General features: G+C 45.6%; 1 protein-coding gene across 17 annotated transcripts in view; it reads left to right on the top strand.

The window, feature by feature from the left end:
* Nucleotides 1–17,588, top strand: part of sox5 (SRY-box transcription factor 5) — a 159,181-nt gene that overhangs the window by 81,847 nt on the left and 59,746 nt on the right. For all 17 annotated transcript variants that reach the window (XM_069700056.1, XM_069700059.1, XM_069700050.1 and 14 more), the window contains exon 3: nucleotides 719–944. In XM_069700056.1, the coding sequence (XP_069556157.1) occupies nucleotides 719–944 (226 nt within the window). The remainder of the gene's footprint in view (nucleotides 1–718; nucleotides 945–17,588) is intronic.

The following is a 17,588-nucleotide window of genomic DNA, read 5'->3' as shown; positions in this document are numbered from 1 at the left end:
TTATTCATTACGACAGCTTGGCAAAAGGCACAAAGCTTCACTTCAAGCTGTATACATTATATTTGCTCGCTGTCATGCTGATTGTTGTTTTTTCTGTCGGGAATTTTTCACCCCTTTCAGTCCTTTCGTAAGTTTATGGAAATTATTTGACACAGCTCCAGAGCTTTGTTTTTTGAAAAAGGAACGTTTTTTGTTGTTGTTGTTGTTGTTGTTTTGTGATTTTTGTGTTTGATGGAGTTGCATCCTCAGCATTAATTGTCACAAGTCTTAAAACAAAAGTGAAGCGCCGCTGAAACTTGGGCTCGGGATTTTTTTGGTTACGCTAGCGTTGGACGTCTCTCAAAGGGAGCCATGGAAAAGGCTTTGTAATGAAGAGTTAGCGTGACACTTAAGAGTGCGCGGAGTCTTTTACTGGCGTTTCATGTGCTCCTTCTGTCAAGTACCTCCAAGTCAGTCAAATGCAGATTCCAGAGGATGGGAGTGAGGAAGAAGAAGTATGCCCTAACTTGAGATAACTGGCCAGGGATGAAAGTTGTAGCATTGGGTTGTAAGAAGGGGAGATGGAGAGAATAATAATAATGAGCTCGTCCCCCGATCGCCTTTGAATCCTCTTCTTCTACAGTTTGTTTATTTATGTCTTTTTAAGTTTAGGTAATTTCAGAAAACTAATACTTTTTTCTTTCCCCATCCTCTCCTCCTCTTCTTTCCTCTCTTTCAGGAGCTGGACGGCACTAAGGGGAGCTCACTGAGTCCTTACCCCCAGCACAACGCTGCTACCTCACCAGGCAAAGAGGAGGGCGGAGGCGGCGGGCGGCCCTGCAGCGACGGGGGCTCTGCCGCGGGCGCCCTGGGCACCCCCGAGAGACGCAAGGGCAGCCTGGCAGACGTGGTGGACACACTGAAGCAACGCAAGATGGAGGAGCTGATCAAAAACGAGCCAGAAGGTCAGTGATTAAAAGGGGGACGCTGGTGCGGCCAGATGTGTGATCTGCAAGTCGCCACCATCTCTCTGGCCACATGCCGCACTTTTATTACACCCCGTTGTCCCTCTCTATCCTCTTCTATCTTTCTGTCTCGCTCTGTCTCTCCTTCACGTTCCCTCTGTTGTGAACCCACACACATTCAGATGAAAGGCGAGCCTTTGTTTTTTTCCTGCATACAGACAGACAGCATCAGCTGCTCGGTCCTATTGTCCACCACGCTTTGCATATTTATCACAACCTGACAAATAAGATGTGCGCGTGCATGTGTGTGTCCATGTGTGCGTTGTGTACGCTCGAGCCTGAGAACAAACTCGGATGCTTTAAGAACTCTCCAAATGTTCCCCAGCTCTGATTCGAAGGAACATTAAGATTTCTGTCAGCTGAGTAATCAGCTTCTTATCACCTTATTTGGTAACCTTTAGGATAATACAGTGTGAGCCCTCAGATAAAGACTTCACACACTGTCGAGGAAGCAGATTTGCCCAGGGCCTACAGAGCTTAGCCCCCACATTTCATTCTCAAATGTAGCCTCAGGCAAAGAGTTGGAGTCAAGAACAGAGATAATATTAGCCCATGGCCAAGGCTCATTTCCATTTGGCAAATAAATGGGAGCTTAAGTCACTATGAAATGCATGTAATGGTGATAATGTGATACGGATTTCCCCAACAGGTGTCCATCTCCTTTAGGAAGATTAGATAATATAAATAACACGGTGCTTTATTGGGAAGTCAGTGTCAGATTTAAAGCCGGTCCCTGAAGCTGGTTGGGATCTACCAGCTTGGACGAGAGAACTTAAAGCAAAGTAGGTTAGAGGTCTTCGAGATCCAAAATCCAGGACCAAATCTTTTCTAAGCAAATCTTTTAGCTTAACTCAAGAGCCAAAGGCTTTCAAGTCCCCTTCGGGTCCCGAGGCCTGAAGGGGCCTCAAAAACCGACAGACGTGTCCCAATCAGACCCAAAGGTCCTTATAAAATTAACAGGCAATATCTGTGAAAACAGCACCAATAAAGGCCAATGAAGTCTTGTGAACAAGAAAAGTGATCGCTACTAGTTATTTTCAGCATTTATTTATGGACAGGCTATCTTAGCGAACGTAACTCTGCTCCGATCGCACACCGGACAGCTCTGAATGCAGCCATGACCTCAGTTTTACGGTAGAACGACACCTTTCCAAACCCAACAGACATTACCACAACTGGAGCCCAATGTGACCCGGCTCAGAGGTCAAGTCTCAGTCAGAAGTGCAGACCTCTGAAGCAGATTGCTAAAACCACCAGTAGATCTTCTGCCATAGTTTTCCTTTAAATTCCAAATCCGCAGCTGCAGTGCACGAAGATTTGGATTCAAACATCGGTGAACATGCAGCCTCGAGCATACAACATGCCCACAAAGGTGAAAAAGCACCACAGCAGTACAGCATATAGTTGCCTTTAAGTGTAGCTGCATTGTGTGATTGTGCCCCCCCCCCCCCCCACACACACACACACACCCACACTATTACACCAAGAAGGCTTTCTGTTCAAGCTGCGATGTCCTAAACCTTGTTTTCCAGGCTCTTTCTGTACGTTTTTTTTGAAGCGGCGAGCAGAGGCTGCCGGTCAGCTCTCACCCCTCTGGTTGTTTTTATATTCCAGTCGATAGAGAGGCCTGTGGTGGCACATTTTACACACACACACACACACACACACACACACACACACACACACACACACACACACACACACACACACACACACACACACACACACACACACACACACACACACACACACACACACACACACACACACAAAAACAGAGAAAGAAAAAAACCGAACTGTTTGTCGAGCTGAGCTGTAATTGAGGTGTGTTTTGGGTTGTTCGCTGCTTCACTGGACCTCATGAACCGGTTGCACAGGGAAAAAAAACAAAACAATAATGGATCTTTATGAGTCAGCCAGCGCTGAGTGAAAAACACAGAGGGAGCGAGAAGGAAAGAGAGAGAGAGAGAGAGAGCGAGAGAAGGAAAAGACAGAAGGTGAAGAAGGAAAAAAGGAAAACGAAGGAGAGGAGGAAATAGCGTCTTTCGCGAACCCCATTAGCACAGTGCCACGGTGGTGCGGCGTCCAAACCAAACCCGGAGCATTATCTGCACTATGTTTAAATAAAACGCGCTAACAAAAGGGCCCCAGCGCCTCCAGACCCAGAGCACACACACACACACACACACACACACACACACACACACACACACACACACACACACACACACACACACACACACACACACACACACACACACACACACACACACAAACCCAGGCCAAGCAGTAGAGAAAGGAAGAAAGAAAAGAGAGTAAAGGAAGAAAAGGGAAGCTGAGAAAAGATGAAGAGAGGCAGAGGGAAATGGAGGGGGTGGGGTGAGGGGCAGTATTGAACGCGAGATAGAAATCCCTTTCTGTGCCCGGCTAGCTATTGTTTGGCTGTGTGGCTCACAAAGGCCATTAGCAGCAAACAGCAGGTTGGGATGAAAATTTAATGAAGGCTTTAATCATTATGAAAGGCCTGGAATATTACTGCTCTCTCTCTCTTTCTCTCTCTCTCTCTCTCTTTTTTACACACACACACACACACACACACACACACACACACACACACACACACACACACACACACACACACACACACACACTGCTTCCAGCTGGATCAATGATAGACACGCACACACTCCGAGTAGAGGAACATTAACACCAGGAGGGATGTGAACAAGGGGCCGAAGACACTAAAATGGGTCAGAAAACGATAAACATCTCGAAAACAGAAGGAGAAACTCGACTTGTCGAAGGAGGCAGGCCCTGAGCGAGACATCACACACACTGTTTAAGTTTGAGAGATGTAGTTTTGTGTCTGTGGCTAGTGTTGCTCTACTTAGGCGAGATGAATGGAGAGTGGTAGATACTAGGTCAGTGTTTGTGTGTGTGTGTGTGTGGGGGGGGGGGTGCGTGTGTGCTGTTAAAGCCTTTGGGAGCATGTAAACTTGTGTATGTGTATTTGCATATGTATTTGTGACAGAATGTGTGTGCACGTGTGTGTTTGTTAGGATTGCATTTGGTTGCCTACATGTAAGGTGTGTGTGTGTGTGTGTGTGTGTGTGTGTGTGTGTGTGTGTGTGTGTGTGTGTGTGTGTGTGTGTGTGTGTGTGTGTGTGTGTGTGTGTGTGTGTGTGTGTGTGTGTGTGTGTGTGTGTGTGTGTGTGTGTTGGCCTCTAATAAATGACTAGCCATGTTGTCCCCTATGGCCTGGCCCAACCGTGCTCCACCGCTCTCCTGCTCTCTCCATTCATCTCCTGTCTTCCTCCACCGGCCACCTGCTACCCGGGAGATACACACACACACACACACACACACACACACACACACACACACACACACACACACACACACACACACTCTCAAACACGCTGGTACATACATACATGTGCAGACACGCCATCAGTCGCTACCTTTAATAAATTCTTCGGGAGAAAAGATACGAATGCCGTGACGCAGCTTGCGCCCGCGTGCTGTTTACGTGCTCGTGGACTCGAGGCGAGAGAGGCTGCTGGGCGAGCGGCTCGTGCCTCAGTGTGTGTGTGTGTCATTACTGCGGAGTAATGAGAGCAGAGGGCAGAGCGTCGCGGGAGGCGCAGGGTCGAGAGGAGAGCCGGTGCCAAAACCCAAGAGAGATGGCTGCACAAGCGCACACACACACACACACACACACACACACACACACACACACACACCTGTGCCACTGAACACACACACACACCTTGACAGTTCCCTCAGACTCAACATTTAACCCGTTGTGATCCCTGAGCCACAGAGCATGGCCTCGTGATAATCTATTAGCCCAGCTGAGGGAATAGACAGACAGACAGACAGACAGACAGACAGACAGACAGACAGATAGACAGACAGATAGATAGATAGATAGATAGATAGATAGATAGATAGATAGATAGATAGATAGATAGATAGATAGATAGATAGATAGATAGATAGATAGATAGATAGATAGATAGATAGATAGATAGATAGATAGATAGATAGATAGATAGATAGATAGATAGATAGATAGATAGATAGATAGATAGATAGATAGATAGATAGATAGATAGATAGATAGATAGAGCTGCAGAAAAGAGAAATGAGGGGAATTAAAAGGAGAAGAAACATCACTAAATGGGGCACAGATGTTCCTCTTGGCCCCTCGAGTGGTACCTTCACTGCCCTGGACTTTCACCAGACACTCAGCCCCATTCCTCCTCCTTTCTCCTCCTCCTCCTCCTCCTCTCCTCTCCTCTCCTCTCCTCTCCTCTCCTCTCCTCTCCTCTCCTCTCCTCTCCTCTCCTCTCCTCTCCTCTCCTCTCCTCTCCTCTCCTCTCCTCTCCTCTCCTCTCCTCTCCTCTCCTCTCCTCTCCTCTCTCCCTTTCTTTTTCCTCTTCCTCGTCTCACTACACAGCAGCTTTAACTGTAAGTGGCTCACACATTAAGTGCCAGCTGAGCTCCACCTCTGGACCCCGTCTGTTGACCCTCTGCTACCCAGCTACAGCTACCCGTCACTGGGGCTGCGCGGCCTCTGGGACTTTTTTCATGTTTTCTTCTTTTTGAGTCCTGCCTCAGCTGTAACCAGGAATAAACAAAGGTTCCCCACTATAAAACTGTGTGAACCTGGTGTGCACATAAATAACCCTTTAGACATTGCAATGGCATTTAAGACCAATGCCAAGTTAAATTCACGCTGCATTTACTGTATATGCAAGCTTGCTAATACTTATGGAGCATGTAGGATTTGAGGAAAACAAGGCAACACCTTAAAATCTGAATTTGTAAACAAAGTTTTTTGCTTTCTATTTGTTACAACACCCACATGTAACCGCAGTCCTCAGTTTTCTGGGTCCTCTTTGCTTCCTGGAAACAGGAAGCAAAGCAGCAGTTTTTAATTAAATAACATCACCAGTTTCCAAAATTTCAGAGGTTCAGAGGAAAAACACTGAAATAGACAAGAAAATGTCCCTATAATTGTAGCTACCGCTCTTTGAGACAGTACAAGCAGCAAATCTTTGATTGTGTGTCTGTGTCGGTCACTTCCTTCTCCTGGCGGTCACGTTGTTGGGGTCAATGAACGGCAATATTCTCGTTGTTTGGCTGAGCCGGGGTGCAGCTCCGGGGTCTGACCCTTGCCACTACACTTTATAGCCTTGACACACGTGCAACAAGAAACAAGAGACACCCTCGTGCACGCACAACCTTACAGCCGTGCAGGTTTACGGCCGTGGCGGCGGCAACCTTGAGGTCAACCAAAATGGTGTTTTTTTTTTTTTTTTTTCTGTGTCGCCGCTCCGAGGTACTCCGAGGTACTCCGAGGTGCTGGTTTCCATACTGAACATGTCAACTCAGTGACAGATGTCACACAACACACACTCGTGGACACATGCTCGCACACGCACACGCAGCACTTCATCTATTTTCAAGGCATGCAGGGAACCCAGGGCTTGCTTTTAGAGAGCACTGAGGCATTTTATAGGACAGCACTTAGGCGAGGCCATTGTGCCACACAAGCACACAGTGGCCGGAGCTCCCTCACGCCTCCGTACACTCCAATGGGTGACAATGGGAAGGGCGGATACATTCTGCCAAGACGAAGAAGGAGAGAAAGAATGAAAGGGAGAAAAAAATTAAATAAAAAGGAGCCGGAGAAGTGGAGGGATCGAGGCAGTCTCTCTCTCTTCATCCGTCCATCAGTCCACACACCCCCACCCCTCCTCTTCAGTTTGCTTAATCCTTCTTCTTCTCTGCTATCTGGGGGGTTATGTCGAACACACACACACACACACACACACACACACACACACACACACACACACACACACACACACACACACACACACACACACACACACACACACACACACACACACACACACACACACACACACACACACTATAAACATTAACAATAGCATATACAAACCTTGCAAGTCATCACATGGACATGCGATTATTAAGCACAGATCCCTGAGGGGAATTCTGCAACACACACACACACACACACACACACACACACACACACACACACACACACACACACACACACACACACACACACACACACACACACACACACACACACACAGCAGTAGCAGCAGCAGCAGGTTCACAGCCTTAGCGTGGGAGCGGGCGAACGTCTTTATGTGATTTCCACCCTTTGTTGGTAATTAGTTAGTTGTATAAATTAACATGAAGTGCAGCAGGACTCTCACAGCCATTGTTTGTCGCGATTATTCTCCTCACACTGGGAAAAGGGAAGGCGAGTGAAATGAAACACAGGGAGAGGTTGAAAGAGGGAATTTCTTTTTTTTTTTTTTGCTGGTTCTTTTTTATTATTATTCACTAAAAGCGAGAGAGAAAGTTGGGGCAAGCAAGAAAGATTTTGTCCTCCTCTTCGCCAATTAAAGAGCTCTAAACGCTTGCTCGGCGCTCACTAAAGGGAAGTTGACATCATGGTTATGAGACTAACTCTGCCTTGAACCTTTTTACTGAGGAGATTGGAGCCCCCGTGTGTTTTTTTTTTTTTTTTTTTTTTATGCTTTAGGATCTGTTCTGTGACCCAGTAGAGAAAAAGAAAGGCCTTCGGTGGTCAAATTCAAACATTCTTTGCTTAGAAAGATCACAATAATGAAAAAGAAATGGCATCCTTTCAGTCCAATAGAACTCACTTTGAAGCAGGCAGAGAGCTCATGCCTCACGTTGCTTATGTACAAAAACCAATTCCTTTTTATTTATCCTTCTCCCCAGTTATCCGGGTGTCATTGTGTCAGTTAACTTCACAGCGTTTGTTGTAGAAATGGAAGGGGGGAAAAAAAAATCATCACGGACAATTCAAATCGAGTCAATTCGGGTATTTTTTATTTTTTTCCCCTTTTGTGGCATGAGAAACAGGCAACATCATGGGGCGAACCTGAGGCCTATTGTGGGGCAGGCCATTGTTGGCTTGATGAAAGGCGCATTCAAGTCACTTTTCTTATTGAATTGTTTTGCGTCTGCTTTTCAACATTGCATTCTCTCTCCAGCCTTGGACGAGACAATCAGTGGGGATGAAACTCCTTTCTGCCATTCTGCTCCGTCCAGATGAGCGATATTAAGGAGATGAATAGTATGCGTGCGTGCATGCGTGTGTGTGTGTGTGTGTGTGTGTGTGTGTGTGTGTGTGTGTGTGTGTGTGTGTGTGTGTGTGTGTGTGTGTGTGTGTGTGTGTGTGTGTGTGTGTGTGTGTGTGTGTGTGTGTTTGGGGGGGAAAGCAGTGCCCCAGCTTTTGTCCAATACATGAGCATAAAGGGGCTTAGACAGAGCAGAGAGGGTCCTGCGGTTTTTCTGAAGGTGTGTGTGTGTCTGTGTGTGTTATTGGCCCCCCCGGCGTGGCATTAAGTTAAGGACAAAGGCTCGAGGTTCATGAATCAGCCGGAGCTTCCACAGCTTAGTTGCTCTGACCTACTCACAGTCTGACCGTCCTACAGTACAGTGTGCGTATATGCAAGTGTGTGCTTGTGCATGATACCTGGTGATGAGGTGTGTTTCTTTGCATTATTCGTGTAGGTATGTGTCATTCACAGCTTGTGTATATGTTTGTGTGTGTGTGTGTGTGTGTGTGTGTTTATTTGTGTGAGTCAGACAGTCCCACATAAAGGCCTCCTGTCACTGACTCCCAGATATTAGACAGGCCCCAGTGTTTTGGCATCCACCCATTCTCTTCCATTCAGCATCATGTCCCATGACCAAATCAGTGGAATCCATGATTTATCTATTCAGCTTTCTCATAAACTCTCTTCATTTGCACACCCGTTTGTTGTTTTCCTTCCTTTTCTGTTATTTTTTCCTTTCTCAGTCTTTTCTCCCATTCCCATGGAGAGTCACAGGAATGTTTTTATGCTGCAAAATGGCTGCAAGATTAATGAGTATTGTGCAGAGTGCGCTGACTTTCATTTGTCCCTCAGTTACTTTATCAAAAGGATATGAAATGCAGCAACAACAAAAAAAATCCTCCAAAAACTTTTCACCCAGCCACTCGAGCATCACTCTGAGAAACGCAGCGGAAAGCAGTTGCTGTTTGGAGTTCGACCAGTTTTCAAAAAGGCCAGCCGGCTGCGCCCTCCAATGTTTTCTACTTTGCAAGAAGTGTCGAGTTAGCCAATAACTTCAACAATCTGCCATTAAGTAGTTTACTGACACACCAGCACTCGCTTTGCGAGTGGGTGGATGTCGCATTTTGGAATGAGATGCTTGATTTTTCATCTTGACGCCGTGCCATAGCAACATATAAAAAGGTATCACTTTGCTGCGAGGTTTCCAGACGTTACCATTAACATGCAAATTTTATAGTGTGTGCGTGGAGGCACTTTGAGTTAACTTTAAATAATGGGTGGAACGGGTGGAAGTTGCAAACAAGTTATGCATTCATGACCTTTAATAACATTTATTTTAGTTTTCTCTTCATGTTTTGTATTGCGGGGTCAGTTCGAACATTACAGGTCTGTAATTTCCTAATCATTTTCTTTAGACGTTTTCTGGAAATAACTCTGGAAGTTGGTGCGAATTATAAGGAGTTTAGTTCGCTGTTCTGAAGTTTTAAAAGCCGAACATGCTCGATTTAAACCAAAGTAAATCATAATTCATAATCCAATGATTATTTTAGATATTATTCCTTATTTTTGTCATGCTTCAGTTTTAACAAAAATAATGTTTTACATGTTCATCTTACCCCCCTCAAGTCCTACTTAAAGACTCTCTTAATTAGTATTTAATCAAGTGTTCCAATAGAGCTCTATTTCTAGTTCCTACAATAAATATATGTATATTATAGTCCTGTGAAACGGGATAATGTCTTGTAGGTGAATATTTGTTGCACACAGAGGAACCAAATACCAATAGAGTCTTAAAGAGATGCTTTCCAAACCACTACATCATAAATCAACCTCCTGAGACTGTGATTACAGGCACAGCAAGATGATCACATTCAAGAAAATGTCTTGGCATCTCCATGTTAAAGTGGGATTGACTTTATGGTGAATATACAGTATGCATTTAGAATAATGTATGTGAATGTATACGCATGGATTTGCTTCTGTTTATGTGACCTACATAGAGGTCCTGTGCTGCAGGTGCACATCTACACTTTCATGGTACCTTCTGAGCAGCATGTAAGCTCACTGTGGGCTATAACGTACTTTAAATAGACTGTAAGTAAGCTCTGAGATGGAGCTTATTACTATAGCTGTGACAGTTGTTAATTCAGTGTACTTACACTATAGAGTACTATTTTTATATACTATATACACGTATATAGGAATATCTGTATCTAAATGCCGCATACCACTTGTAAATGTAGGGTATGTGTGAAAGAGCCGACACTCCAGTTACCACTGTATAATCCATCTAGGCTTGTGTACAAAGTAGCACAATCTGCTTTACAGCTCCAACACATGTGAAATCATCAGAGCTGCATCAGCCATGTGAGTTGCGTCCGGTGCCGGATTTAAGGCCGGATGGATGTAAAGGGGCTTAAACAGCCTGGCTGGAGGCGTCGGGTTGGTGCGCAGCTCTTGTTAGGATGTCTCGACGTGCCGAAAGGAAAACATGTTCAGTGTGTCACCCTACACAAGATGACTAACGCACAAGTCTGCTTGACCTGACCTGAGGAGTCACAGGTTCCCGTTATGCACCAGGGCCAACTAAGCCACGTAATCACCACCCACAGGTCAGCCCCACCGGTTCTGCTCCGTCTTATCGGGCAAATATCAAGGCTGTGTGTCTAACGTGGAGCTTTAGAGCTCTTAGGTCATCCAAGGAGCCTGTTTATCAGTCCCTGTGATCCAATATCCATACTACCATACTATTTAGGATGCCAGAAAAAGATTTAGAATGTTGCGATACATGGTACGAATACGAAGGAGAAGGAGAAGGAAAAGAAGAGTACACACTTTTTAAGAGAAGGCGCAGTACCCACTAAAAAGAAATGTTTAATGCGATTTGGAACGTAGAAAGTATGTCAGCCAGACATCTAACTCCATCCCAGCTAGTCACACAGCTACAACGCACTTCTAAGGCCTCTATTCAGTCAGCCCGGGAGCCGGTCACTCATCTGGTCCGTCAGCCAGTCTTTGAAGCCGCAGGGTCTTTATTAATTAACCCCTGGCTGGCCGGTCGGTCAGAGGGCAGGTCCTGCAGATGAAGTGGTGGTGTCTGTGTTGTCAGCCTCAGGGGTCACGACCCCGGGCCCACAGCGCCACCCGGGCCTCATTTCAGCCAGATGTTGGGAGACAAGCATCTCCAGCGCTGCGCTCCGTTCCCCTCCCACCCTTCCTCGCCGCATTCTTTTTCTTCCGCTGCTGCTCGGCCCGGCGGCGCGGTCATCACCCGCCACTCATGTCGGAGCGCCGGCTCTCCTCCGGATAGATCGCTGCTGTACTTCTCCGTCTGCCACCGCTCGTTGTTTCCATCCCTCTCTCTCTTTTTCTCTCTCTTTCCCTACGGGATCCCTCCCTCCCTCCCTCCCTTCATCCATCCATTTACCTCTCGCATCCCTTCCCTCCATTTTCACCCCTCCTTCCTTGTTTGGCCCACTGCCCCTTTCCGCTTCGCTCAAGGGAAAGAGTGCCGTGTGTGTGCTGCCTGGCAGCGTGCCCGCTCTCATCGTCTTCCCCTCATCCCCTTCTCTTTTTTTTTTTTTTTTTTTTTTTTCCCCTACCTCAACCTTCCCTCCTCTCTCATCCCTTGTCCTCTCCTCCGTCACCTTCCCCTCATCTCTCTCCCTCTACCTCCCTTTATCCCCATCAGTTTCTCCACCTGCTTCTAATCACTCCCCCTCCACATCTTTTGCTCCATTCATACTTTGCCCTCCCCCTCTCCATCCTCCCTCCCTCTCCATCCTCCCTCCCTTCCTCCCTCCCTCTCCATCCTCCCTCCCTCTCCCCTCTCCCCTTCCTCGGCTGGGCTCAGGAGCAGTGAACAGGTGTTGTCTCCTTTTGATTTGGGTGCGTTCGGATTAATGCTGTCAGCTCAGCTGTTAAAACAACTGCCACCGCCAGATGCCAGTCAGTTTGGGGCTGGAGTTGTCACCTACACACAAACTCACACATAAACACACACACACACACACACACACACACACACACACACACACACACACACACACACACACACACACACACACACACACACACACACACACACACACACACACACACACACACACACACACACACACAGATCCAAACACCCAAACATAACACACACTCAGATGCAGGCGTGCACACACAGGATGACACACACACACACACACACACACACACACACACACACACACACACACACACACACACACACACACACACACACACACACACACACACACACACACACACACACACACACACACACACACACACACACACACACACAAACACAAACACTTGGCCTTTTGGCTCATTGTAATACTGACAAAGCAAATCAGCTGTTGTCTGCCAGTCTTGTCTGTAACCCAGGTGTGTGTTTCTGTAGCCTCTCCAAAACATCGCAGTCAGTGGGTATAAAAGTCAGAGTGTGTGACATGATATTCTGATCATTAATACAATGTCAAAGATGTTTTTACAGAGATAACAAGACTTTTAGAGTTTAGAGGGTATTTTTTAAGAGAGCTGAAATGAGTTAAGGAAGGTATGAAGGTAAATGTAGTCGATGAGGAGACAGATGTATAATGTCCTCTATGGCTCTTGACAAGCTTTCTAAAGTCAAACCAAATAGCCCTGATGATTTCAGCGGGGTTATCTTGAGTTGGCTTCAGGACTTCCAAATATCTGAATTGTAAACTGAGAGTACAGAGTCTGACAGATGAGCGCATTTAGCAGACAGGAAATATGACTCTTGGAAGTCCCCTAACTTTAGGAAAGTTCACAGTCAAAATTCCCGTTCAAAAAGCACAGACTTCTCTCATGAAATAAAATGCGAATATATTTTTTCCACAAGTCATTATGGTGTCATGAGCTAAATTCACACTTTCTGATGAGTGCTCTGGTGATTATTTCATAAATAATGAGATATTAGGCCTCAAAGAGAACTGTGTTTGGTGTCTGGTTTGATTGATATGTCTGGGGTGCAGTGAGGTTTCCAGTATAGGTGGCGGGTATAGTGTTCTCAGGTTCCCAGTCAGATCCTCCCCAGTTTGTCCAAATATGGTCACTACTGGCTCCAAAAACAAGATGGCGACCGCCAAAATGTCAGACTCAAGCCTTTAAAACAGCAGCTCACAAACTAATGGGTGGGTTAGTGCCTGGACTTAATTCAATGCTACAATCCTCCCAGTTAGTGACGTCCACATTACTTGACGTGATCTGACTCCACTTAGCCATTTTAATATTTTTTTAAAATTAAATGGTTGAGGTTGTTAATTAGGGCTCAAAATTAGGATTGTTTTATTTATGAAGACAGATTCATTCATTAAATACTTTCAAAATCATTGACGTTTGATGAACACGCTACCTTTGACATGTTTTCAAACTTGTTGCCGGCAAAATCTTTAATGCCACATAGTTTGAGTCATCGCAACACCTTTTCTTTGAAGCACAATAATATATTTACTTGTGTATGTAGTGAGTAAACGTTCAGCCAGGCTGGTTTATATTAGCATGAGCTGTGTTTACTGAACTCTCCATTCCTGAAGCAGCACATGATTTCTACCTCTCCACCTTCACCCTCACTTGTTCCTCTCTTTTCTCCAGATGATCCATTCTTGAATGCCTTCAAATGCACAGTCACACAGATTCATCCCTACCTGCTTCATTTTGAACATTCGCTTTATAACATCTAGGATCGTGTGTGTGTGTGTGTGTGTGTGTGTTTGTCTGCATGCGTCACCATTTCTTTTGGCACTGCTCCCCACCCCTCCACCCCACCTACGCTCACAGCCCTTTTCAGCCTGACAGTTGCTTAAATTTAGACTGTAGATCCTTGTTGTTGAGATTTGTGAGTAAAATGATGATTAACTATGAATATCAATGATCAGTGGTGTATAAGTGGTGTGTAACAGAGCTATTTAAGGCTCCTTTGGATGTGGGCAGAGTTTGCAGGCTTCCTGTCTATGTGTTTGTGTTTTTGTGTGTGTTTGTGTGTTTTTGTGTGCGTGTTTGTGTGTGTGTATCATTCTTCCGTCAATCATTCCGGGCAGATTTTTTTTTTTTTTTGTTCATCTATCTTTATCTCCCTCCTTCTCCGTGTCTGTCCTTTTTTTTTTTTTTTTCTCTCACACTCTCTCTCTCTAACACACTTTTTTTTTCTCCCCCTCCCTCCCTCCTTCAAATTGAACTCATGTTTGTTTGCAAGCTTCGCACTCAGACAGTCTTGTGATGGCGGTTGAAGGAGCCGTCCGCGCCGAGACACTGGACACTTGTTCGTCGGGTCGTGTTGGTCCGTCTGACACACTCTTACGCCCCAAAAGCACCACCCACCCCAACACACTCTCTTTAACATTGAGGCCCTCTGTGTGCGCCACCCCTCCTCCCCCCTCTACCTCCCGACCCCGCCGCCATATCAGTTTACTATGTGAAAACACAGGCGAGCGCAGGACTTGCAGCCCCTTTGTAACCCGCTAACTGAACCATATTTTGCCCCAGTTTTCTGCCGATCACGCCCTCCTCGTCCATTCTGTTGGTTTGTTGAATTACACTAACGAGGTTATTTCCAAGGTTATCGTACCCTCACTGTAGTCTCCCGTCGCCACCGAACCAAACGTTGTTAAGACAATTAGCCCACTCAAAGAGTCATGGGTGTATTTTAGGAGGAGGAGGAGGAGTAGCAGAAGGAGAAGGAGAAGGAGGAGGGGGTCAAACACAGACAGGAATGTTGAGGAAGAAAATCACTACTGACTCCAGGAACTGAGTCTATGACGGGGCAAAAGAAAATCAGAGGATATTTATCAATGCAAACAAACTCGAAATGACCCAATTCTGATAAAGATATGAATGATCAGATTAACACGGGGCTGATTTAATAAAAAAAATAACTACATCATGTTAACAGGAAAGACAAACCTGAGTCGATAAACATCCTAATCATTCATCAGTTAATGTAATTATTATATATTTCCATCGGGAAGCATTTATCGTTAATCTGTGTTTTGGCAGATATGCTAATTACATTTAGGATTGGAACATATTAAATTTGAATGTGTCGACTGTAGTTTGAGCAAATGAATCCAAGATCTTGATTTTGTTTGAAGGAACAATAAGCGGACATGTTAATATGATTTCTGTACTGGATTATTAACTGTAGAGAACATCAAAATGGGTTGTGATTGACAAATTGGCCAGAGCACTTATCACAAATGTTCACACTAGTGCAGTAAATAATACAAAATCAGGTAATCGCTTGTAAATTAGCATTGGACATAAAATTGGGGAATTCGTAAAATGTAATAAAATTCAAATTTTCTTGCTCAAAACTGAGATCATGGTTCTCTGCCATGATTTTCTCTTTCAATATAAATGTTTCTTGCTGTCATTTACTTAATACAGAAGGAAATGCAGCAGAAAATATGATCCTGATAGATGACACACACTTCAGTCAACAGAAAGGGAACACCCTTCTTTTTAACCTAAATGCAACCGCTTCCAGAATCTGACATTCAACCCCAGTCTCTTGTTTTCTGCGACTTACACAACCTTTGACCTTTGAGTATTTTGAGTGCCTTTTCTTTTTCCTGCTGCTTCCTGCTGCTCCGCATGTCATCCTGTCATTGAGGGAGAAAGTAGGAGCGCTTGTTTTGATGCAGCCGACGTTGCTGAATGAAAATACTGCAATATCATTTAATCATAATGTAATCATTAATCGTGCAGCCGTTTAGTAAAGATAGAAAAAAAATCAGGTCAAAATCAAATCAGCAAAGGTTGAGATAACCCAGATGACATTAGTTTGACATCCTCAGGGTTACTGTTTAAAACTTTGGAACTTTCTAACAGGGTGTGTAGCTCTCCTCGTGACAAGTGTGAAACTGCTGAAGTTCATCTGGCATTTTTCCAACAAAGAGACCCCCCCCCCTCCCCCCCTCCCGTTGCCAGTTCGACTCCCAGCAGGCTGGACCTCCACTGCCTATCGTCCCCCTGCTCTATGTGTCTATGTGTGCAAGAAAGAAGCCAAAATACAATCCTGTAAAAATACAGTTTCACCATCTCTGATATTGTCATTTAATTTGTGAGAGTTCGACTCGTCCTATTTGTCAGCCACAGATGGCGAAGTGTTTTAAATGCGACCCAACCAGCAGCATCAGCCGTTATTGACGAGGCAGATCTCGTCAACCAATCAAACGCCTTTCTTCGCCTAAAAAAAACCCGACGTGGTCTTGCCAGGAAAACCGGAGAGTAGGAAAAGATTTACAGGGGAGAGACATTGACGTGAACAAATAATTGAACCACAGTGACTCGTAAGGCTCCGACAGGTCAGGCACACAAACACACAAGTACAAACACACACATGCTAGTCAGCAGAGCATTCCAGTGCTGTTTGGGCTGTTGTTGCCATTGGTCTAATGGCTCTCACATGTCTGTCGCCCCATCTTTGAGCAGCACACAGGACAATGTGGGCTATTCTTAAGACTTCACAACGCGCTCTGTCTCGAGCCGATCGACGCACAGATGGAACAAACATTCACACATAGAGAAGAAAGACCAAAAAGAGACAGAGATGGATATGAAGACTCAAACAGACACATAAACAGAGGGAGAAGTGTGCGTGCGCGTCTGTTTGCGCTTGTCAACAGTGTTCGCGTTAACTGGAATAGGCGGGTCCCGCCTCCGCCGTCCGGCAGAAGCAAAGCCACTCTAAAGCCGAGCCAACTGTCAATCAAGCATCCGACACGGGGCCAAAACTATGATAGCATCAGAAATAACAGTCTTCACCCATCAGTCTCACATGCATAAACACACATACATACACACGCACACACAGCCGCAGAGGAGGTTAAAGTCACAGCTCAGCGCTGTTTGAATAGGCTTCCAACATGCAAAACAGCATTAGTGTGTCAGGAGTGCCTTGCTGTTCTGTCGGCCTCTCTGTCATCGCTTTGACAGGCAGACGAAAAATGTCATGACTCGCAAGAGAAAACGCTGCTCTGTGTGTGTGTGTGTGTGTGTGTGTGTGTGTGTGTGTGTGTCTCTCTCTCTCTCTCTCTCTCTCTCTCCCTCTCTCCGTCTGTCGCTCGCCTTGTTAATGCGTGGGTCCATTCCCTTCCTTCTATACACGGCAGGCCCAGCACACAATGTCTTCTTTTGTTGTCACGTTAAAGTGATGCAATAAAGCTGTGCAGTGACAAGGACGGCCCGGGGGCTGCTGAAGTGACAAGAGACATCGAGTGTGTGTGTGTGTGTGTGTGTGTGTCTGTGTGTGCGTGGAGTGGAGACAAGAGCACTGAAGAGGGGTTATTGCCACGAGACAGATTGCAAGTGTCATTTTCCATTACAGCAGCCTGAGCCACTGTGGACGACACACACACACACACACACACACACACACACACACACACACACACACACACACACA

This window comes from Brachyistius frenatus, unplaced genomic scaffold (genome assembly GCF_029030835.1).
Source record: "Brachyistius frenatus isolate BFR_SWC_R1_liver_20210118 unplaced genomic scaffold, ASM2903083v1 Contig_32, whole genome shotgun sequence".
Classification (NCBI taxonomy): domain Eukaryota; kingdom Metazoa; phylum Chordata; class Actinopteri; family Embiotocidae; genus Brachyistius; species Brachyistius frenatus.
Note: the sequence above shows the minus strand (reverse complement) of the source record. Positions and strands in the feature narration are given on the sequence as shown.